General features: G+C 35.2%; 1 protein-coding gene across 2 annotated transcripts; it reads right to left on the bottom strand.

The window, feature by feature from the left end:
- Positions 1-1,509: 1,509 nt before the first annotated feature.
- Positions 1,510-22,894, bottom strand: LOC6579792 (calmodulin). 2 transcript variants are annotated; one of them, XM_002005633.4, is made up of 5 exons: positions 22,790-22,894; positions 21,990-22,189; positions 15,455-15,629; positions 7,346-7,588; positions 1,510-1,706 (listed from the first exon to the last, which is right to left on the bottom strand). In XM_002005633.4, exons 2-5 carry the CDS (start codon positions 21,990-21,992, stop codon positions 1,678-1,680), a joined length of 450 nt encoding a protein of 149 aa, XP_002005669.1. In that variant the 5' UTR covers positions 21,993-22,189; positions 22,790-22,894; the 3' UTR covers positions 1,510-1,677. The 2 variants fall into 2 exon arrangements, with proteins under 2 accessions (XP_002005669.1, XP_015019356.1); XM_015163870.2 differs by lacking the exons at positions 21,990-22,189; positions 22,790-22,894 and adding an exon at positions 15,704-15,772.
- Positions 22,895-24,579: the final 1,685 nt, after the last annotated feature.

Genomic DNA, 24,579 nt, shown 5'->3' with positions numbered 1-24,579 from the left:
GTTCCTCCTTTATTTATATATATATATATAATTTTATATGTGTGTGTTTGATGAAATCTTCTTCTTCTTGAACTGCTTCTTCGCTTTCCTCGTTCTTCTCGCATATAAATATTTAATTTGTATATTCTTTATAATAAAATTATGTTAATTTATACATATAAGTATGCATATATATACATATTGTATATATATTTATTGGTTAGTTTTAAGTTGTAATTTTTTTTTTTTTTTTGCTGCCACTTAAATTGCTACAGAAATGTTTTTAGTTGTTGCGATTTGCTTGTTAAATAAGTTTATGCTGCCTTCATCAGATATCTCAGATGTATATATATATATATGATAATATATATATAACGCTGTCAATCCATTCAAAACTTCAAAATAAACCCATCCTCAGCGCGCCAAAAGCTGAAACTCTGACCAGCCACTATATACATATATATTATATATATATAGTTAGACATATATATATGTATATATACGCATAAACATATATATATATACACATATTGCATAATTTTAATTTAATTTTATATCGAAAATGTATTCTTTAGTTGGTTTTTGTTTTTGTTTTTTTTTTTGGTAATTTTTATTTGTTTTCTTTTTTGTTGTTGTTTGTTTCTTTATATTTATTAATTTTAAATTTAAATATAATTTAATAAGAAGAATTTGTTGTTTGATTTTACATTATTTATAATATATATATGTTGTATTTATAATATATTTTATTTCTGTTTGTTGTGTGTGTATGTGTGTGTTTGTGTGAGTGTGTGTTTGTGTATGTGTGTTTGTGTGCAGAGCTGTTGTTGGTGTTCATTTCATTTTTCTCATTTTGCAAAAATTACAAATTTCCATTTCTTTTAATTAATTTTATTATTATTATTATTTTTGCAATGAATTTCGACAAATGTTTACACTTGAAACAATTTAATTTGTTCTCTTGTTAACAGTTCTCTCTTGCCTACAAATGTCGCCGCCGCCACCGCCGCCGCCAGGGGGCGCTGCTGCTGCCGCCTCAGAGAGTGGGCATTGCTGCCGACCCATAGAGGGCGCTGCATGCGCTACGCTTTGCGCGCGGCTTACACAAAAGTTCTGATTGTTTGTTTGTTGTTTGTTATAGTGTGGTATGCCTGTAGTTTAAGTGTAGTAGTTTAATTCTTTTCTTATAACATGCTTTTTGCTGTTTTGTTGTTTGTTTGCTGTTTAAACGGTGACTTCTTTAAGTTTTGCTGTTTGTTGTTGTTGTTGTTGGTTTCTCGCATTTCATTTTGCATTAAAATTAAGTGTGTTTTGTTGTTGTTTGTTTGCTTGTTTTTTTATATAAATTTTTTATGTAATTTTTTCTGGGTTTTTTCTCATTTTATGCTTTGTTTAAATTTTCTTGCTTTGCGTTTTTTGCTTCGTTTAGTTTTAAGTGTAAAGTTTTCTTTCTTTTTGCTTTTGTTTTATAAGTTTCTTAAATGTTTTTTTGTTTTTTTTTTTTAAATGTTTTTCTTCTTCTTCTTCTTCTTGTTTTGTTGTTGTTGTTGATGTTTTTTGCTTAACTCTTTGTTGTTTTTTTAAGATCTTTTATTGGGGTCCATAGCAACAGCGCGGCGCGATGTTCTTGCGCACAGCTACAGTCTTCGTCAACATCTTAAAAAAATAGAAAGGCTTAAAAAGAAATAATTTAACGCTTCACTTCGATGTCATCATAGTCACGAATTCTGCAAAGAAAAGGAGTTGAAGAGAATGTGATTAGTCAAGGGAAGTTTGATTCACAATTCATTCATTTCACTTCAAGTTATATATGCTTAAATATTTACAGCCAACATTTACCCTGAACTTGTTCAGTTTACAATGAACTGCGATTACCGTTACACAGAAATAGCTAATCATTACACTAGCACTCGCCACGTCTTGACAGATGGGGGGCCAGAGCTGCAAATAGATGTGTCGTACGACGAAAGCTCCCTCTTTCCCCTCCTCCCCACCTCACCCCTCACACCACACCAATCAAACCAAAAATCAACTAATCAATAAGACAAATAGGTAAGTCACAAGATGCGCTGCGACGCGACGCGACGCGACGCTGAATGACTGATGAAAAGCTGTTCGCGCGGACAAGAGCGAGAACAGAAATCAGGGGAAAATTTATTAAGTGCGCTGCCAGACACGCCAGATCTCAAAGAGCATATAGATGTGGGGAAAATAAGAGATATTACAATGAAGTCGAAGTTGAAATACCCTACGGAAATGGTATTCTAATAGAAACAAGGAAATGAAATTCCAATTCAATTTATAGCTAACTCGATGTCAGCGAGCCTTGCGTTTCATTCCAAACGTTCCAGTTGCACTCTAAGTTGCCTCACTCAATTAGTGACTTTAAGGAATAGAGTTGAATACATTTTTCATGCCAGACGTTTCAAGAAATCATCATCAAGTGAATGGACTTTCAGCCTATACTCTATTCCATTTACTGTGCTAAGTATATGTGCCAAAAATAGCAACTGCATCAGAGAAGGCGGCGGAGGAGCTAAATGAGACAAAGAGCAGACGAGCTAAAGATGAAAAGTGATCCAAGTGGAATGGTAGAGCAGCGAGTGCGGACATTGTTCGATTTGAACTGTCTGTTTTTCTTTTCCTGATAAAACCGGCAATCAGTGCAAACTTGCATGTGTGTGTGTCTGTCTGTCTGTCTATATAGCACTTCATTAAGGGGCATGGGTGGGTGCCGGTAGGGGCAGCCACATAAATTGGCAAACGTTGTCAGCGAAACGTTGGCTTATGAAACGATTCCGGGGCTGTTCGTTCGTGTCCCCGATTTATCAGGTGTTTGCATGCAGCTCCTAAATATAGACAAGTGACTGCCTTCACACAGCTTCCCTCAGCCTCCACTCCCTCTTCCTCTGCTCTTTACACCCAACTGCATTCGCGGCGTTTGGGGCTATTGTTGTGACTCTCTGTCTCTGTCTCTACCTCTCTCTATCACTCTCTCGCTCTCTTCCTCTAGCACTTGTGGTCGCGCGCATTTTTGACATATTTGTAGCATGTGAAAAACGTTTGGCCTCTCGACCACAACAAATACGTAAGTCACAACATCCCAACGGACCACGTCACATGGCACCTGATTGTTCAAAAGGCGATGCTGTAATTCATCTACACACGAGCTGAACAGATAATTGGGTTTATCTCATAGCGGGCGTAGCCATTGGAGAGTTACGTGTTCGAGTATTCCAAGTGTTTACCTGTTTCCATTACAATAGATAATCTATTTAGATTCTTGCCTCTCATATTGTTTCTGTTCCACATGATTCTCCCACGACCTAATCAAATTTGTTTCACTTACTCGCACATGTTTCATTCGAATTTATTTGCAATGAGTTTATATAGTTTAAAAGTTGACTTTCAATATGATTCGTTCCAGCATTTTCATCATTGTTTCCATTCCAAAGAGATTCATATGATATTATTACCTATCAGCACATATGTTTTACGACAGTTCCCTTTTGTTATCTCTCTATTCCGAAATGTTCCAATTATATATATTCACTTCAATCGAATCCTCTTCCATCAATTGAATCCTCGTCCATCACACAGAGCTCTTCTGCTCTTCCTCCTGTTCACTTATATAGCTCAGAATATCCGTTCCACTTCCAAACTATTCTCAACATCTCTACACATTCTTTGACTATACCAATTCACTTTATAGATTGATAAGAAACAGTTCACTCTAGTTTCTCGCTATTAGCTCACAATCTATAAAACTGGATCATATAAATTCTAGTCTATACGACTTTTATATAACCCATTAAAATGGCCAAAATTCCGCGCCCTTTGGCTCGTCAAATATTAAACAGTTTTAAAAATAAAACGTTATTAGGGGCACAAACGCAACATTCGCAAAAAAGAAAGTCCAGAGGACACGCCTTGAACAACTTTTAAGACCTTTTCCTTTTTATTATCTTTCACAATATGCAAATGTTCGTTTGCTTGAGAACCCAACCCAAATCGAATCAGAAATTGACTTTTCGTGTTGGTCCTTGACATTTCGCACCCTTTTTTTTGTTTTTGTATTTGCCAAGTAAATTTTCTTAATGGGTTTTTTCCGGAATTTGTTTCATATATACTTTTTTTGGGCTTGGGCTTTTGTTTGTTCGGCAATTAAACTAAAATTAAAACACTATTTTATAGTGTTATAAAACGCGGAAGACTTTTGATTTTTCTATGATCGCTGGGCCTCTTGGCTTTTGTGGCTCTGCTGTTTATCTTTCGTCGTTTTGTTTACATTCGCCAGAGCTAATTTTCGTTTTGTTATTCATTTATCTTTGGCATATTTAATTTTGCCGCGCTTCTGTGCTATTGCTGAATTTGTTTTTCTTTTGTATTTTGCTTAACATTTTATTTGATTTTCATTTCGGTTTTGTTTCTCCTATTTTTGCTTTTCGCCTATTTTCTGACAACATTTTTATATTTGGCCATGGGCCAAAGTAAGTCTCATCTTTGTGTGTGCATATACCCGACCCGTACCCATTATATATAGAGAGAAGTCGGGGTCCGGCCCCATTGTTTGCCATATTGCCATATAATTTTCTGTTGCCGTACACCCACCGTCGTTACCAACACAAGACAACAATAAAGACTTTCGTTAATTGGCAATAAGCAAATGGCAACAACTCGCATTTATTTATGTTATGCTCATTTTCCCATATAGTATATATAATACAGATATATATACATATACATATATATTTGTTCGGCTTCTTGTCGGTCAATGTTCAAACAGCTCGCCAAAATTGCCTGCTAGCTGTGCTCTATGGCTCTCTCTCTCTCTCTCTGTCTCTCACTCCCTCTCTTTCCCGCTCACTCTGCTACTCTGCTACTTCTTGTTGTATTCGAATTTCTTTTGTTGTTCGGATTATTGCACAATATTTATATTTGAATTTAATTGTTGTTGTCTCACTTAAGCATTAAACATTTTACTTTGCGTAGGCAGCGGAAAAGCCCAACAAGAAATTATCCCAGAGAATCGATGAAAACATAGATGATAAATGTGCGAATGCGACCAAGAAGACTCAATGTAATGGCTGACAGAGTAGAAGAGAAAAAGGAGCAACAGCTACAACAAGAGAGACAGCAATAATAGTTAAGAAACGAGAAATGAAACAGAAGATGTGGAACAACTGCAGAAAGAAATTGGGGAAGAACTCAGTAAGGAAATATAATGAGAGAACGAGCGCAAAATATAGGAAAATAAAGAGAGAGATAGAATGAGCTAGAGACTTTAATGGGAAAAGAGAGCAAGGAGGGAGCAGAACAGAGATAGAGAGGCGAATTTCTGATCAAGATAATCTACAAGGATAAACTATTGATTGATGTCAGATCAAGTAATTAGCTAACTATAAATGTATTATTAAATAGATTTTCAAGCTTGTATATATGAAAATCTAACAAGCCTTCAAACATAAAAAAAAAAAAACATTGTCGATTAACTTCCAGTAAACAGCACAAAAAACAGCAAAAACTTGTCTTGTTAGCAATTTTTTCCAAGCATAAATCAATAATTTTACAATTATGACCCTATTTAAGATAAGATTTCAAATGAAATAAACACAATTTACTGTCAATAAAAGTCATTAACAAACTCAGACTATTATAGATTATATAATAACGAAATCGAATGAAATTCGCGCGCTTTGCAACACTTAAAACTGATTAATTTGCTTCCCCAATCGATGATTGTCAGTTCTATTTGTAGCTGCTAATTTTTGCTTTATTTTCAACTTCCTTGACTTTGCATCAAGTTCTGCTTTTATTTCAGGTTAGAGCATAGGTGTAGTAGCACCTATTTATACAATATATTGTTTCACTTGGTTATTTTTATGTTCGGTTCATAAATTGTTTGTGATTAATCTATTTGATCCGCCGAAGATATTTTGCGCCAAACGATTTCTATTTGAACTTGAGGCAGAAAACGACTCTCGATAACTATATATATATATGCATATATATCTATATATGCTGTATATGTATGTATGATATATATATGTCTGCCGACATCAGAGAAAGAGAGAGACAGAGATAGAGAGAGATCTCACAATATATCAGTATTTGTTGTTTTTCTAAGTACAATCAAAGCAGACGAGGCACAAATCAAGACAGCGCAGGTGCAGAAGGGGGGCGGGGTGTCAAAAGCCGCGCGAGACGCAGCATGAACAATATCTTAACACCTTGCTTCTATATCTTATAGATTCCTTCCCATTATTGTTGTTGTAGTTCTTCGAGCTTTTGCTCAATTGAAAATTCAATTTTCAAGCAATTAAATTAAATTTCGAAGAATACACAAAAAGCAAAAAAAAACATGCATTAGTACACAATGTATGTGGGCTATGATTGACTAATTGTTGCTCTAGACTAAAGAATTTTTATTTGAAGGAAACTATAAATTAGGTATAAAAGGAGTTTATATAGAATCAAGGTAAAGTTTCATCATTATATTTAGTAAATTAGTATAGCATTAGCAAATATGATCAGAATGTATATTTTTATAAAGATAAATATAAATATTTTCACTATATATTTTAACTATTTACTAGACGAAACTTTCTTGATGATTGATATGCACTTTATATAAATAACAAGGCAAATAAACCATAAACATTCCCAATAAATAATGCATTTATCAACAAACTCGAAAGCCTAATGACCACAATTTCTAGTTAAACATTCTGTTGATTGATTATGCTCAAGAAATTCAGCAGAAAAGAGATTCTTGGAAAGGGAAGCCAATTCTAAACAGTGTGGAACTCATATATCGGATATATCAATTCAAGAGAATGAAACTCTAATCAGAGTAGAAACAAAATATCATAAAGCAACACATTTACAGGGTATTTTTTGGCAATGCTGGGCTACTGCAAGTGCAGCGTCTATATAGACTTTATAGCACGCACTAATGAATCAGTTTATAGCAAATCTCATGAGTAAAAAGTAACGAATGACAAAACAACTGCCAAAGTATGACTCAAATACATATGCTATGACTGTGCATCTGTATGTATGTGTATGTATATGTGTGTGTGTGCGTGTTATGTGTGATTCAATCGGCAGCTATGCCACTGTTTTGGCAGCGCAAAACGCATAACCCCAGCCCGCATAAGTCAATTGTCTAACAACAGCAAATGTTGTGCGAATATCCAATTAGTGGCCTGACATGACATGACAATTACAATTACAACAACAACAACAGCAACACGACACGCGACAACAACACACGCAGCAGTAAGCCGCTTAACGTCGCATGTATATGTGTATAGGTGTTTATTTGAGCTCTGCTCTGCTCTGCTCTGCTCTGGCATTCGCTTACCTTCGTAATTGACCTGACCATCACCGTCGATATCAGCCTCACGGATCATCTCATCGACCTCCTCGTCTGTTAATTTCTCGCCCAAATTTGTCATCACGTGACGCAATTCGGCCGCTGAAATGAAGCCGTTGCCATCCTTATCGAACACTCTGAACGCTTCCCGAATCTCCTCTTCGCTATCGGTGTCCTTCATTTTGCGTGCCATCATGGTAAGGAATTCTGGGAAGTCAATTGTACCATTGCCTGGAAACCAAAATCAAACATTTTAATTAGTTCAATATAAATTGAAAATTCGTTTTAATCATAGAAGAACTATTGTTAATGCAGTTCGTTTGTGTTATTTGAATTTATAAATTTCTACAGAAATATTCGTTAATCCAGTATTATAAATATGTAAATATATATATAATATATATAAGCTTTTATAATAAACTTTTCATATGTTTTCAGTAACAGTTAACTAAAATTCTTTAAAGCCTCTTCAGAGGTTTTTTCCTAAGACCTGTTAATATTTTATTTTCACTGTATCCATTGTGTTCAAGCTAAACTATCTTTTTGAACGAGCTCTTACACCTTTCTTATATTTCATTTCCATCATTCCAAGCGACCTCTCAATCAACTTAACTTTTTGTCAGTGTTGTCAGACTTTCGTAAAAATAATCCTTACTTTAGTCGGAATATTTATTAGAGCCAAAAACTCTTTAAATTTCATTCCTATTCAATTTCGCTCTTTTAAAGTAACTCATATTTCATTCCAATTGTTTCAAATTCCAACTGCAATGTTTCATTAATCTTCTGTAATATTCTACCTCTACTTTTATTCCACGCACATCTCATTTGCATCTACTCAACTCTATAAAAAGTTTGCTTCATCATGATATTCCCCCCAGACCCTTTTTTCTAGCAATTTATAAGGCAAACATAAATTTCTCTATTATGAAGTCAAGCAGCACTGTCTGCCACGCCCACGCCCACGCCCACACTGCACTATTTGTGTACCTGGCAGCTATATAAACTCAGGCAAATCCCCTTTGGCTTGCACACACAAACAGAAATCTTTTCATAGTCGGCAATCAAGCAGATTTTTATATTTGACCTATGTGTCTGCTGGCTGAAAGGATTTGCCTCTTGTTTGTTTTCTTTCTGTTGTGGCACACGTGGCGTATGCGCAACATTTGTGACACTGATAACTTTAGCGCGTTGGTCCGGCACTGGATAAGATAAGCCCTGAAACAAAAACTTTTTCGGGACGGCTCACAAATGAAATGACCTCCACCACACAGCCTATGCAGAATGCCAGCCGTTAGACTAATTGAAAAAGTTTCACTTCACATTCTCTATTTAAAGTTTTGTGTTGTTTTCCTTCCCACTCCCCCTCGCTCCTGTCTTGCTCTGCTCTTTACGTTTTTATGTCTCTCCATTGCACTATGGGGAATTTTGCCGTTTTTCGGGTATTTAGTCATTTTTGCGAAGTATGAAAATTTATAATTTTTTTATGTTAACATCTTAATAAAACTCCAAACTTTAAGGTACTGTACCCAAAATGTTGAATAACAGTCCACTGTTAAGCCTAACAGCTGTTAAAGTCAGCTGTTATCTTCGAAAAGCATTTGCCTTCAGCTTACAATTTGTGTTAGCCGATTTTCAAATCATCGTTATTCAATGACCAGACATTATTTTTGAGAAATTTAAAAAGGATATGAATTTTTAGGGCTTCTACTATGCGTTGGCTTAAAAACCAATTGATGTTTGAACTTATTTTAATCATTTATTGTATAATTAGCAAATGTTGTCAAATTTCATTTCTTGTAAATAAAATTAAACTTTGCAAAGACATATAAAACAGCCACCAGGGCGCACCAGTGTAATTCCAATTGCATGTTATAGAGTAATCAATTGGGATCTTAGTGCCTTTGTCTCAATGTGCACTTTTGCGCACAACCGGCGCAAATCAATTTTTAGCAGGTGACTATGAGCTGACCTGTGTGATATTTGGCTCAATGAAAAAGGCAACTCTAACCAAGAAATAGTAATTGTGATTTTGAAACTAAATAAGACTAATATTGATTCAACTTATAAATGATATTAAAAAAGCAAAAGCCGCTTTTTTTGCCAAAATATAAATTACAAATGGAAGAAATGCAGCAGGAACAAAAACTAGCTGACAACTATGAATGACTGCCTATGACAGCAAATGTTTATAAAAATAATTGTTCATTTGAGGCAGATTATGGAAAGTACTGTTCATCCTGTAGGCTTTTTTGGTAAGGAAGCGTCTGATTTGCCCAACCAGGTCTATAAATCAGACTAATTTCATCATGCATGAGAGCATGAGAGCAGAATCCATAATTTCGCTGATGGTTTTTAACAATGGATACATCTGATCAGATTATTTCTTCGGCAAATCTTTAGAAAAGAGTTTGAAAGCATAAAGGTCGCTGTCTAATGAAGTTGTACGTATTGTATTATGTAAAGTTGAAGGCACAATTAAATCAGTTGAAGAACCCGAATTTTTTTAGCGGATCAATATTTCTGGCTGATTTGGAACTCGAAACTGAAGAAAACTAATTTCGATTTTATGAAAGTTCGATTGTTTTCAATTAAAATTATTATTTTAAAGTATGAACAAGCAAAATTCTTAAAAAAAAAAAAAAATTTTTAATACAAAATTTTAATAAATTTTTTTTGGGTGGGCGGTGACACGCCCATTTTTCTAAAATATATTTCTGATGGTATACATATTAATAATACAAAAACCGGATCAAAAAATCTGGCTTAGTTTTTAAGTTATTAATTAATACCCGATAATTTGGATTTTTCCCCATAGTGCATTGGCCAAAAAATGTGAAACTTTTCCTTTGGCTTAACCAGCAAAACTTTTGTGTCGAACTCTTGAGACCTTAATTGTTATTGACTCGACAAACGGGGCGTGGCCTGGGTCAAAAAAGGTTGCACTGAACTGTAACTAGTATATCTAACTAATGCCAGCTCTTTTAGTGGAGCATTCACATTAATATTTAGACAAAATGTTACGATTAGACAACTGTCTCGAGGGGCCAGCCAAAGTTGAAGAACTTTGAGCAGGAAACTTTCTCAAAATCATTTTTCTTTATGCTTTCCTTTTGCCACATGTAAAAAACTTTTGAGTGTAGAATTTAACTAGCAGATAAATCGCATTGAAAATCTAGTTTCTTTTGACTAAGTTATGCTAGGTTCTTTTGACTAAGTTATGCCTGCTGAAAATATGATTCTAAATTGTTTTTATAAGTGTAATATTAAAAGTATATAAATATATATTATTATGATTAAAGAAGTTTACACGCAAAACTTTTCAATTTCTCTTTTGTGCTCCATTCTTAAACGTTATACTTGATATACTCGGTATTTAATATACTTTAATATGTTAACTGTAACACTTAATAGTCGTATTTTATTATATATGTAGATATATTATTTAATTTCTCTACAATAGATATATTCTTAATTTCGAATTTACAACAATTTGTATCGCATTCCTAAACGTTTCACTGGCTGCTCAACCTACAGCTACATATTCAATTTAACTTTGCTTTTCACATTAGTGTTGTTAAACGTTGTTATTTAATGACTGAGTATTACAACAGTCAGTCAGTGTTATCCCCACTCGCCTCTACCAGTAGAAGTAACCCCACTTTCTGCCATCACCAATCACTCATTACAATCAATGCTACCCACATCGTTTAGCAAACATTCCACAACTCATACCAAATGTAAAATTAATGTTTAGCTATCGTATTTAATAGCCCCGCACACACACTAACGCACGTACACGCATAGCCAAGTCAATTATTTCAAGTTCAGATACAAATACAAATCAATTCACAAGTGTTACCTTCCGAGATTCCCGAGCACAGCCGAAAAACAACTACATTAAAGCGCGAGCGCGAACAGCAAAATAAATAATGAAATGAAATCTTAAAAAAAAATCCAGTAATTAAAAGCGAAAAAAAAAAAAATCAGGCAAAAATGTGCTTTCAATTAAAGAACACACAAGTATTATTATGATTATTGAATGGAACATTTAGAAATAATAAGCAAGGCGCACGAATATCAGCTAAAGCACATATAGCGGCAAATAAAGAGGCGCCAAAAGAAAATTAGACGAGGAAAAAAAACAATAAACTATTGCAGTGCACGACTGCAAGATACTCGTCCAATATGAGAGAATCATCTGAGAGAGTAATACTATAAATATAGCTGTCTGAGTCTTGGAAATTAAGTAGACTATAAATGGATTAGAGATCTAGAGATTAGAGATTTGCAAATATAGTATACAATATAGACGTTTAGTTACTGCCAAATCGCCTCGCCCTCACTGGATCCATTGCACCGATATACTCTTCTCACTTAATGTTGACGAGTATAAAAACAAATATTATAAGGAAATTTCTATTTTGAAACATTTTCGACGCGAACTATGTCGCTGATTTTGGCTTAGGATTTCCCCCAACAAGACGAGAGAGCTAAATACAAATTTGAGGCCATTTTCAGATATATACATATATATCTATATGGCTGATCGACTTTTAGACGCGCCTTAGACAGAAACACTTTTTGACAAGGCTCATATGATGCTGCTGATGATGTTCATAATGATGATGATGACGAGCCTCTTGCCAATTCGTGTTGCCAATGTCTGGTTGTCTTGCTTGGTTTTTGGTTTCCATTACCTCTATAGAGAGACGAGTCACACTTCCTTTATAATAATATGCCTACACATACACACATATTATGTATGTATATATATGTATCTTTGTATAAGTCGCAGACTCTATGCCCGCCCGCCTTGTCGTTTCGCAACGCTGCGCAAAAATTTTTTCTTGCAGACAATTTAAAATTTTAATAAGATTTTTTTTTCAACGCTAAATTTAGTTGGGCAGCGGCACAGAGGGGTATACGAACTCTTTATAAATAACACATTGGGATTCCTTATATCTATATATACACACATATATCGTTCTTCTCTGGTTGATTTTCATTCTATATGCCATTTGCATAGAGCTGGACAATTGCAAAGACTTCCAAAGACAACAAATTTTAGCGGAACAGTGGGGAGTCTCTATCACTCTCTCTCACTCTGTATTTCCTGCTGTCTCTCTCTAATGGCGTCGTTTGTATGCAGGCTGCAGTTCTTTTTTGTACGTCGCCAACAAAATTTTAAGTAATGAATGTTTAATGTTTCCGTCTGTTGTTCACAGACTACAAAAATTACACACACGAACACGTAGACAGGTGTGCGTGTGTGTGCATACATATGTATGTATATATATATTTTATATAATTTGATGCACGAAATGCCAGATCGTAAAACAGGCGAGATAATCGCCATGAAAGCCACAGTAACTATATAGGAAAAACAGCCATGTGAATAATACAAAACTGAATGAGTGCTAAACAAATACAAATGACTAAACTAAACAGTCTATATAGCAAATACATATATATAGGAATATTTCTATATATATAACATTTAAACAAATTACCATAATTAAGTTGTTTTTTAATGACTCTGTCAGATAGTGTGACCAGCTCAAATATATATGAATTTTTATCTTTTTGCCGAATGCACTGAAGCAACAGAAATTTTATTTTTTTAACAATTAAAAGAAAAACAAACATTTAAATTGTATAACTGCTTTTACTATTATAGAAAAGTAAATAAGAGTGACTGGAGATGCAATATGACTTATATATGCAGTCATATATTGACTTCAAACTGAAAAAGTGCAAATTATTTTGTATAACTGATAATAAAAATGTTGAAAATTGAAAAATCGTAAATAAATAAAAAGTAACCATAAAAAAACTGAAAAATTTCCTACAATTCTTCTAGATTTAAAAACAAATGGTATTTCAGAATTCCATAAATGTTTATATTTTCGACCTATATTGACCAAATGTTTACTATATAAAATACATCGAATACAATGCATAATATTTATTTATTACCCTTCACGCTTGAATACATACAAAAACATACATCAATCACATGCCACACGTACGCACACATACATATGCATACTACTCCAACGCTCGCAACTTCGTTTTAAACTGCGAAACAGAAGCTCAACTCTCAACGCTCGCTCTCCCTCTCTCACACACACACAGATACACTAATAGTTGTAAAATCCACTCTCTCTCTATCTTATTTGCCCTGAGCCAAGCAACAATCTATATTTAGCTCTGAATGATAAGCATCAGTCAGTCAGTCAGTCAATCTGTCATTCACTCGCTCGCCCATACCCGCAGCCTATCGACGCGCTCCTTGTGCCTGTTGTCCTCTTTTCTGCTATCTGATTGGCGCATGCGCTGCTGAGCGCCTTTTGTGCAGACTTTGCCCTGGATTTTTCATCACATGCGCATTCTGCACGTGCAAGAAGAACCAGAGAGCAGAACAAGAGCAATTGTAATTGTAAGTTACTACGCCAGCAGCACAGCCGCTGCAGACAGAAGCAGAGAGTGAGACAGAGAGAGCGAGAGAGAGTAGCCTCTGCTGCTGTCAAATGTGGGTAACTTCACTTCGGCTAGCATTTCTTTCGCTTTGCACTTTCGTACGACAGCAGCGCAACGCAAGCAGAGTAGCGGTAAAGAGCAAGGGCGCTGCACAGAGTTTTGGGAAGAGCAGAGAGTGCGACTGCCTTACTTACTTTCGTTGCTGCTGCTCTGCTGCTGCTGCTGCCGAAGTGGGTAACTTGAATTCTGTTCTGGAATTTCTGTCGCCTTGCACTTTGACAGAGCAGCAGCACTGAGATTGAGAGAGACAGAGTGAGTGTTAGCTGCTGCTATAGCAATTGTTGTTGCTGCTGTTTCATCTGCCAGCGGATGTGGGTGACTTGATTTCGGTTTCTTGCATTTTTATCTCCTTGCATTTTTTACTCGTTACGCTTTGCACTTATCGCGCTGCTTGTGTATTTATCCGAGTGTGTATGTGTGTGTGTGTTTGTATGAGTTTTTTGTTGCTTGCTTGGGTGGGGCCTGTTTTATTTTTAAGCTAATTGTCGAGCTTTGAGCATATTATGCAAAAGCCAAATGCGCACACAGACGCGGGCGCCGACACACACTCACACACACACTTGCATTTGTGCTTGCATAAAAAAGTGATTTATAATTTGTGAAAATTTATATAGCCCGCTAGAGCAAAAACAAATTATTCTCGACACATTTCACAATTGCTAAAAATACATATAAAAAGCCACACGAGCAGGCGCCCCAACGCCCCAACGCCCCTCACTCACACTAACACACACACTCTCCTTCCCTCTCACACTTGTTGGAAATGTGCAGTTGTTGAACAAGTTTTCATGCAAAAGGTGAAAAACCTCAACGGGCGACACATTTGGCGGCGTCTATCGCTCAATTTCTTTCAAAAAGAAAAAAAAATTGAAATATTTATTTTCATTTTGTTTTTCTCATTTAGTTTTTCCCAAATTTTCTGTAGATTCTTTGTGTTCCCTGTTTTTGGGGGCCTCTCAACCACCTTTTGTCAGGAATCCTGTGTGTGCATTTTTGACAGCAATTACAACAACAACATTAACAACAAGTATATGAACATTAGCCAGGCCAAATATTTTGTAATCTATTTTTAATGGCTATGACGTGTTTTTGTTGCATATTTTTAGCCGATCGCAAAAAGATCGAAAACACAAAAAATTTCGTTGTCCGTCTTGCTTCTGTCTCGAGATCTATTCACAATTTTTGTTGTCTGCTGATCTCGTTCAAGAATAGATCCATACTAGGGTATATAATTAGCTTGAGAGAGCCAAAATATAAAGCGCTCAAAGCAATTAGCACATTAAGTAAGAATACAAGAACTGAACCACAAATCTCAAGTGGAACTAGTTCGAGAACTTGGGCAATCGAAAATTGATTTTCCAATTGAATTTTGCGAAATCAAAATATGCCAAGTTCTTAGCATTAATACTAAATATTATATATAGTTTATGAATGGGACACAGAAAGAGAATTCAAAATACTTGCGAGAGTGCCTAAACTGTATTTATATAGAAACTCTTATCTGCAAAAACCTAATCCTTTCGCTTCTTCTTATCAAATTGAACATTTTTGACTCACCATCGGCATCGACCTCGTTTATCATATCCTGGAGCTCAGCTTCTGTGGGGTTCTGTCCCAAGGAGCGCATAACTGTGCCCAACTCCTTTGTTGTGATGGTGCCATCGCCGTCTTTGTCGAATAGCGAGAACGCCTCTTTGAACTCAGCGATTTGTTCCTCTGTCAGCTGATCGGCCTGCAAAAAGAGAATTCAAAATATTTTCTCAGTTTCACATTTCTATTTCGTTTTCTTTTTCGATTTTCAAATACCATAATTTAGCTTTCGATTGAACAGATTTTCTTCAATGTATATTTTATAATTAATTGCTGTCAAGCTTATGAAGTGTTTATGAATGATGACACAGTCGACGACTACTTGATGTTATTTCAATGCCAACATATTAGGCAAACAATATTCCATATATATTCTACATACATACATACACATATATATGTAAATTGGCTACTATTTCTGGGTTTATCATGGATAAAGCCATTTCTTATAAACATTTTCCATAAGCTTTTCATACAACGTTCCCAAAATTCAGAGGAATTATTAAAAACTCTAAAATACATTTTCCACAAATTTTCCAAGTAATTTTTTCAAAGAATCCCATTCAATTTTTCATTTACAGCCCAACATGTTGTATGCAAGTTTTGTGTGTTTCACTATTTATAAAAACAAAAACCTTACAAAAATGTTGGAACAAAATAATTTTTTAAAAATTTTTACTCATTTCTTGGAATTTCTAATAATACCTAGCATTTGGAATAAAAGTTCTGAACTGAACTAATTTTTCTATTAAGAGCAAATAAAATTAGACCCCAAATTGAATGTTTTTCTAAATATTAAAAATGGTATATTCATATATTGTAGCTCTATAAATATTTAAAAATTTTAAATTAGTTACAATGAAGAAATAAAAAAATTACTTTATTAAAAACTCTATAATCTCCGAGCTTTCCCATTTGATACCAAACGTATTCTACCCACATACTCAAACACTTCCGAAGTTAGCTATCTAACCATCTTTTATTTAGGCCAAGTGCGTCAGCCATCGATCAGTCGTCAATCATAGTTTTATATACTTTTTCTTATAGGCAGCTATATACAGTTCGACAGCGTGCATGACAATTGTATCTATAAGAAACGCTATTTGCAATTATAATACAATGCGCGTTTCCACCCTTCAGCGAAACCATAAAAAGAAACAAAAGAGAACAATAAAAATGTTAGAGGCAAATATGTCGAAACATTCAGTCAAGAGATACGTCAAAGGAAAAGTGGGCTTTGAATAATTTCGCATATTGTTTGCACTCAACAAAAAGGCGCCAGACATACAAATGTATATAAACATATACATATATATGTATAGAGATACAGTTGTTCTCATATCACAGCAATGGTATCTAGAAAAAAAAAAAGGTGTTGGGTTCCGCTGACGTCAATTTACTTTTATTTTTTAAGGGGTCTAAAGTTTTTCGTATTTATATATGCCTAACTGAAGCTTTGTGCGCGTACTCAAGGTTCTCAGTTGGGGTATATTATGTTTAAGTAGAGCCCTTGGTTGTAGCATTTCCCTGACTTTGTAAACCAAAGCTCGTTGTCAATTGTAGCGTTTCCGAAACTAATTTGTTTTGACAGACATCAATTCAAATAATATAATATATAACATCATATAGCAAGGCGATAAGGTCGGCGCCCCAATATTTACATATGTATATATAAATATAATAGAGCTACGACTCGCATATCAATAATATTTATGATTATTTTTATTGCCTACGTCAACAGCGAATTGTTTCAAAATCATTTTTATTAATTTATTTTTATTCTATTCTCATCATATTTTTGGCATTGATTGATTTCGGAAACTAATGCTCGTAATGCTTGCAATGGTCGTAACTACCCTTATTAGATCAAATGGAAAAACGTAATACTCTGCTAGGTCTATTAGATCACTCGCATTTCATAATATTGTGAGATCATATATAGGGTAATCGATGAGCTAATCTAAAGATAAACTAAACCAATCCAAATATGAAAATACAAAATACTCGATCGACTTTTAATGTGAAAATCTATTAAAAAATTTTATAAATTGTTGGATTATTATTGAAAAATACTTTGAAAATTATGAAGATTATAAAAAAGCTATGAATAAATATAAATCAAATAATATATTCATCGTAAATTAATTATATACTTAATAATAATTAATAATTTTTGTAAAAATTATTAAAGGCAATTTTAATGAAAATCTATTATTCATTGCATTTATCGTATATTTTTTTCATTTTTGTATCTATACATATATAGAATTATAATTTCTATGAGCTCACTGCTAATTGCTCATTGTGACTCAATCAAAATGCAATTCTAGATGAAAAACAATTTGAGAGTTCACTGCAGAGCAATTTAATGTACATTAAAATAAATATTCTTAGATTTCAGATAAGACTTATATATACAAAAAAAAAAAAAAGCACCACGACTATATTAAATGACAGTTCCCCGTAGCATTCCAAGTGCAAAGTTCTCATAACTTAGCTTAGGTTCACATTATCAATAAACCCAATATGTACTTATCTAATCAATGAACGAAACATAAAGAAAATCTACCTAATAAGTAGGCACACTTCCAACTCAAGGCGTACGAGTAGTTCGAGTGTTATATAAGCAATACGCCAAAATATTTGCTGATGATATATATTTGTATATATGTATGTACATATATATGTATCTGTACTACAGGTACAATTGTATATGGACAACTTCCGCGAAGCTTAGCCAAAGAGCTAACGATTGATTCTTTATCTAATCGTTGTCGATTACAATTTAAGAGCGCCAGGTGTATATATAATCTCGAACAATCAGAAATTAAAATTCTTTAAACTGATTGATAAGCTTATTTTATAAAATTTGTACTGCACACCAATTCAAGGTTTTAAAGAAAGTTGGGGCCGAAAAAATGTTGGACAATATTTTTAATATAAATAATAATATTATGTATATATTTAAATTCAATATACCAGTTTTTATAGTGAAATTCATATCTTCCTTATGTTAGATATTTTATTATTTTTCAATTGCCATCATACCACTGTACCTACTGTTAAATAGGTGTAGCGTGGGGCGTCAATTGAATTTGGGCTTATCGATATACTAGATAAAACACTTTTTTCTGCTTTATTTTCACATATAGATTTTGTATTTGCTTGCTCAGTAGTAAGTGTTGTTATTGTTTTTGATTATGTCATAAAAATGTGAGTCAAAGCGCCAAAGCCAGATCAAAGCTCAGCATGTTGCCTTATAAACAACAATATGGCAACGCCACCCACGCGTGCAGCGTAACCAGATCGCAGGCGCTGCCTAATTGTCAGGCCTTAAATTGCGCGTCCAGCTGACGCCCTCCTCTCGACACCTGGTCATTCATGTGCATGTGTGGGTGCATGTGTGTGCGTGTGTGGGTGTGTTTGTGCTTGCTTTGCAGGCATTGCACATGTGATACAAATGAAGCATAAACAATACTTTTAATAGCTTTCTCTAACTATAGCTTCCTCGCTCTCACACTTTTCGTCGAACTGTTTATTTCGCCCGCTTGCATTTGGCTGGGCCGAAAACCGGCAAATAGCGGATTTTATTAATGAGTTTCAGCAACAATTTTTGTTTCTCTACTTCATTTAAGGCGAATCGACAAGTCAAAAAGAGAGTTGCCGGTTAGCCGGTGCGAACCGGTTAACATTGGCATTAAGGTCTATGTACATACATTCAGTCATACTCATGTATGTGCCTATGCATGGATATGTATGTATATATTTGTGTTTGTATGTGTGTATTTTCAGCGAAAAGAATTGTTGTGCTAATGTGTTGTCAATGTTTTTTTGTTAGCGCTTTCGATGAAATCAGCCAAGTGAGTCAGATACATAAAAGAACAGAACAGAAAAAAAAACAACCGACATTTAGCTCAACTTGATCCATCTTTTAAAATGGAAAAGAGGGTGCTGAGGGAATAAAAGAACAACAACAAACAGCAGAAACCAAACCCCCCGAATGAATCACATTTAATGCAAAACAAAATATTGAGCACGAAAACGATTTGTTTTAATTAAAAGCTGTTTGCATTGTAAAACAAAAAGAAGAAAACGCTAATTAAATTAGCCGAGGGGCAACGATGGGTGGGTGGTTGACTGCGTGTGTATTTTCTTATCAGAAAGCAAACGCAGCAAGCGCTAAAACCAAATAAAAAAAATTAAAAAAAAAAAACAGCAGCAAAAAAAAATGGGATTATGTGCGGTTATTATGGCGACGTCGCCACGTTTGGCGTCTGCGGCGAAAAAAAAAAATAGACGAAAGGAAAATATATTTTTTCTCTTCTCTCTCTTCATTATGCTGCACGCTGCACACGTTAGCCCGTTACAATGAAATTCTTGTGCGAATGGCAAAGTAGAACAAGCAGCAACAGCAACAACAGCAACATGGCCATACAGCAGCAGCAACAGAAGCCAAAGCAGAAAGCGAAACAGCAAAATAACCGCAATGCGGCAAATGAAACGGTTATGGAAGAAAACAACAAAACGTAGGCGCCGCAACCGACACAACAACAGCGAGAGTCGGAGAGTGAGTGAGAGCGAGAGCCACTGCGAAAACGCAAAAGAAAGCGCACGCAGATAAAAGTGCGCGGCCCGAGACAAAAGCGACGCAGTGTAAAATACGATTGATAACAAATGTGCAGAGCGAGAGTACGAAACGAATCGACACGAAGCGAAACGCAACGCAACCAGGCGCAAAACTGTGTGAAACGGTTATTGCTGAGCGAGAGAGTGTGCGAGAGCGAACTAGCTTTGCTGCTGCGCGCACATGAAACGGTTAAGTTGAGCAAGCCAACGAAACGAGACAAAGCAACGACCAGTAAAAATTCCAAAAGCCCAAGAATTTTTGCCGTTGCCTTTTCCTATTTTTGCTTATATGCTTCTTTTTTTCTTCTACACGTCCAGCGTGCCTAACCTCAATTTTCGCGGTAAATAAAGCGAAACGAATTACAATAAGAAACAACTAAAGAAAAAAAGCCGGTGGCGCTGCTGCTGGAAGCGTTGCTACAACTACTCTTGTTGTTTTTGTTGATGCTGTTGATCAATACTCTCTCTAACGCTCTCCCAAATACATTTTCCATGTATTTTTTAGTGCAAATAAATGCTGATAAAGTGCCGATTGGCAACACACTTTTTTTTTTGTGCTGCTGCTGATGCACAAGGCACATTATTTATATGTGTTTGTGTATTTATGTGTATGTGATACAGCTGGAAGCGGAGCCGCTGCGACGCCTTTTGAATGGCGCAAGGGGCGCGCCGCAAAGCGCTGCTGATAACGAGTTTTTGTTTTTTTTTTTTTCATTGTGCTGCTTTACTTTACTTTTTCTACTGCCTGCTTTTAAGTTTGATTAATATGGGGTGGGGTGAGGCGTTTCTGAGTAAGCGAAACTTGTTTTTTTCAGTTGCACCCTTTGGATAATAGTTTAATATAGCTAGGGTGGACCTTTATTTGCGTGTTAATGATTAGCCTTGAATATCTCTCATGCAGTTGCTAAATTACAGAGAGGTTTACAAATTTTCCTATTATTTGGCAATTTTTTATTTGTTGATACCTCGCACGAACTAATGAAAAAAATATATATATATAAAATATGATTTATCGATACTTTCTTTGAAATGTGCTTTATAAACGAATTTAATTTCAAACAAACATAAAAAACAACTGGAACTAAGCAATTAAAAACAGGTTAAATATTAAATAATTGACATTATTTTGTACTTGATTATTATAAGTCAATAATGGAAAATTGTTTTTATATTTTTATCTCAATAAAAATGTAAACACAAGCCAAAATAAATATTTTTGTAAACATGTTTTGTACAAATTTGTAAAAATTTTTTATAAGAGTAAAAAGTGGATAGACATTAATTTTTAAATTTGCAAATATTTGTGTTTGCTGCAAACATATTTGTGGAAATAACTACACAACAATAAACAAACTCAGCCGTTTATGCAGTTATAGCTAATGTTTACCTAATTTTTTTTTTTTTCAACTTGAATATGAAAAAAACGCTATCTATAATGATAAAAAAAAAAAAAAAAAAACAATTATTCTCTGCTGACACTACACAAAGGTGAGTCATTAAAAAACTAACCCTCAGTACTTAAACAAATATGGAAAATACAAAATTTTACTGTTTTGGGTAGTCAAAAAACCAGTTTGAAGCATTTTAGCCAAAGGGGGTGCATTTCGGCACGGCAGCTGCTGCAGCGCTAAGGATCAAATGTAATCCAATTGGACTAACAAGTAATTCGCGCTGACACACACACGCATTCATACATACATGCACACACATGGGCAAGCGAGAACACATGTTCAATTTTAACCTTTGTGTCTTTGAGATTTCGGCAAATTGTTGAAATTTCAATGGAAATATTTGTGTAAACAATACGAAACAGAGAAATGTGGAAAATTGCAGAGAAAGAGCAGATACCGGGAGGATTTCGAATTTTTAAACTTACCATTTTTGTTGTTGGGTTTTTGTTGTTGTGTTTGGAAAGAAATGTAGCTAAAGGTTAATCCGCTGCTGCTGCTGCTGGCGGCGACGACGACTTTTTTGCTGTTGTTGGTATGTGTGAGTGGAATTTACGTGGACGACGCGCGTTCAACGTTTAACTTGTAAATTGATTTGCGTTTTAAGCAAATTTACTTTAATAACACACTGTAAAAGATCGAGAAGAAGAAGATGTTGAGAATAGTGCACATGAAACGGAGCAACAGTAGCAAAAAAATTCACACACACACGCACGCACACCCGAAGAACTAAAGCAGCGTCGTTGCCGGCGGCGAACACAAATGAAATGAAGGAAAATCAAGGAATGATGTGAGGCAAAAAAAAAGAGGCGACAAAAATGTTAACGTTGACGTTGACGTCGACGCTGGCAGCGACGCTGCTTATATTCTTCCCTTTTTTTGTATTCTTTCGCCGTGGCAAATTTCTTGTTGCTATTTGTTGCTCTGCCGAAATTTTGTATTTTTTTCTTGCGTATTTTATTTTTTTTTCTATTGTGCGATATAATTGGCGAAACACACGCGCGCACACTCGTTTTTAATACATATGTATGCAAATTGCTCGATTTCGGTTTATACAAATATTTATATTTGTTTAATACATTGGATTTTCGTTAATTTTGTGTTGGTTTGTTGCTTTGGAAGATTTTTTTGGCCTGACTAGAAGTCCCCTTTGCAACTTTTTTGGCTTTTGTATATTTTATAATTTATATTTCTTCTTTTGATAATTTTGCAATTGTTGGTAACTCACGATCTTAATCAGAACTTGCGTCCGTAACGGTTGACAACTCAATTGTAACTGTACCGTTTAAAAACCGTTAGCGTACTACAATAAATTCGTGGTGTTCAGCTGTTGTTCGGCTGCAAAGATAATGTTAAATGATGGCTGTTACCTGCTCAAATGAGCTGCATTCGCTCACGACACTGCTCAAGTGAGCTGCTAGCCTCGCTGTTGTGCTCATTGGCGCTGTTAACTAACATAACTGCTGTTAACTTACTCTCGCATTGCTGCAAAGCAGCAGTTGAGCGAAACGGTTCGTGGAGCGAAACGGTTCAGCTGCTCTCTCCATTGCGTTTTCTAGTTTTCGTCGCGTTTGCTGCTTTGCGTAAACGCAATAAAAAATAGAATAAAAAACAGGGGAAATGCGAAATGAAACTTTGAGGACGATTTTTGCAAACAGTCGCGCCGGCGCCCTTGTGGGAAAAAAAATTAAGTACATTCCAATTGGAATTGTTTATATATATGTATGTATATTTTTTGGTATTTGTATGGCACATAAATTGTTGATAACAGGGATTGCTCCTTGCTATCGCGCGAACATGTCAGATAAACTTCACAACACATCTGATCTTTTCTCTACATGTACATATGTATGAATGTATGTGCACGAGTATGTAAATAAAGCTTGTTTTTGATCTTGCATTTATGCCCAGCTGTATATATGTATTTAAATACATACATACATATGTATGTACATTAATTCAAGCATACAAGCATATGTGTGCATGTAAGCTCTTATGTTATGCCATTCACATGCCTGCAAGTATTAGTTTTTTGCATTGGTTCGATTTTTAAGCTCTTCTTTTGGTCAATTTCTACCCCTCGTTTTTTCACTCTCCTTGCTTTTTTTTGCCGCAGCAAATTGTCGCAATGTGTTTTTTCTTTCTTTTGGCGCAGTTGTCGTCCAACTCAACGCATGCCAACAAGTTAAGTATGTTAACCTCTGTAAATTAGACAAGGAGGAGGTAGAGTGAGGGAGACAGCATGCGGGAAAGGGCACAGAAATGAAGTAACAATGCAGCAACTACGACGGCGATGGCGACTGCGACGCTGACGTCGTCATTGGCGATGGCGACGGCGACGACAGCAATGCGCCATTTTTCGCCATGAAATTCGGTTAGGGATGTCTTTTGCTCTACGTCCGTCAGTCAGCGCATACATTTGTATGTGTGTGTGTGTGTGTGTGTGTGTGAGTTGGGTAAACATTTTGCAAGCCAGCGAAGCCCCACAAGCCGCAGCCGCAGCCAGAGCCCAAGCCCAAAGCCAAAAACCATTTTCTCTGCCTCCTTTCGGTGACTTGTCAAAGCTTTCGTCGCAATGCGTTCAAACTTGCTAAAAATTCATTTGTTTGTCTCTTCATTTACAGTTGTTCCTTTTTATGGAGGTTAAGCATAAACATAAATCCGTTATAATATCAAAAGCTCAAAGAGCTTTGGCTTGTAAGCTTGGTCTATAGGCAGCTGCATTTATTTGAATGAAAAGTTTTTTATTGTAAAATATTTATTTATAAAAGATAGTAGGACCGTTTTTTATATCGTACTCCCATTGTACCGGACTATTATATTACGGACTTCTCATTTGGCAAACTTAACTTAAATCTTCTTACAAGTTTATAGTCTTCTGGAAACTGCCGAAGATATTTAGTTAAACCCATAAAAACTAATGATTTAATGATTAAATTTATCTATTATCTTAGCTTACTATATCATAACTTTGAGAGGTTAAACATTTCTTGTTCCAAGTATCCAAGTTCTTAAGCC

The sequence above is a fragment of the Drosophila mojavensis genome, unplaced genomic scaffold, assembly GCF_018153725.1.
Source record: "Drosophila mojavensis isolate 15081-1352.22 unplaced genomic scaffold, ASM1815372v1 contig_80, whole genome shotgun sequence".
In the NCBI taxonomy this organism is placed as follows: Eukaryota; Metazoa; Arthropoda; class Insecta; order Diptera; family Drosophilidae; genus Drosophila; species Drosophila mojavensis.
The sequence above is the reverse complement of the archived record's forward strand: the minus strand, read 5'-3'. Positions and strand labels throughout refer to the sequence as shown.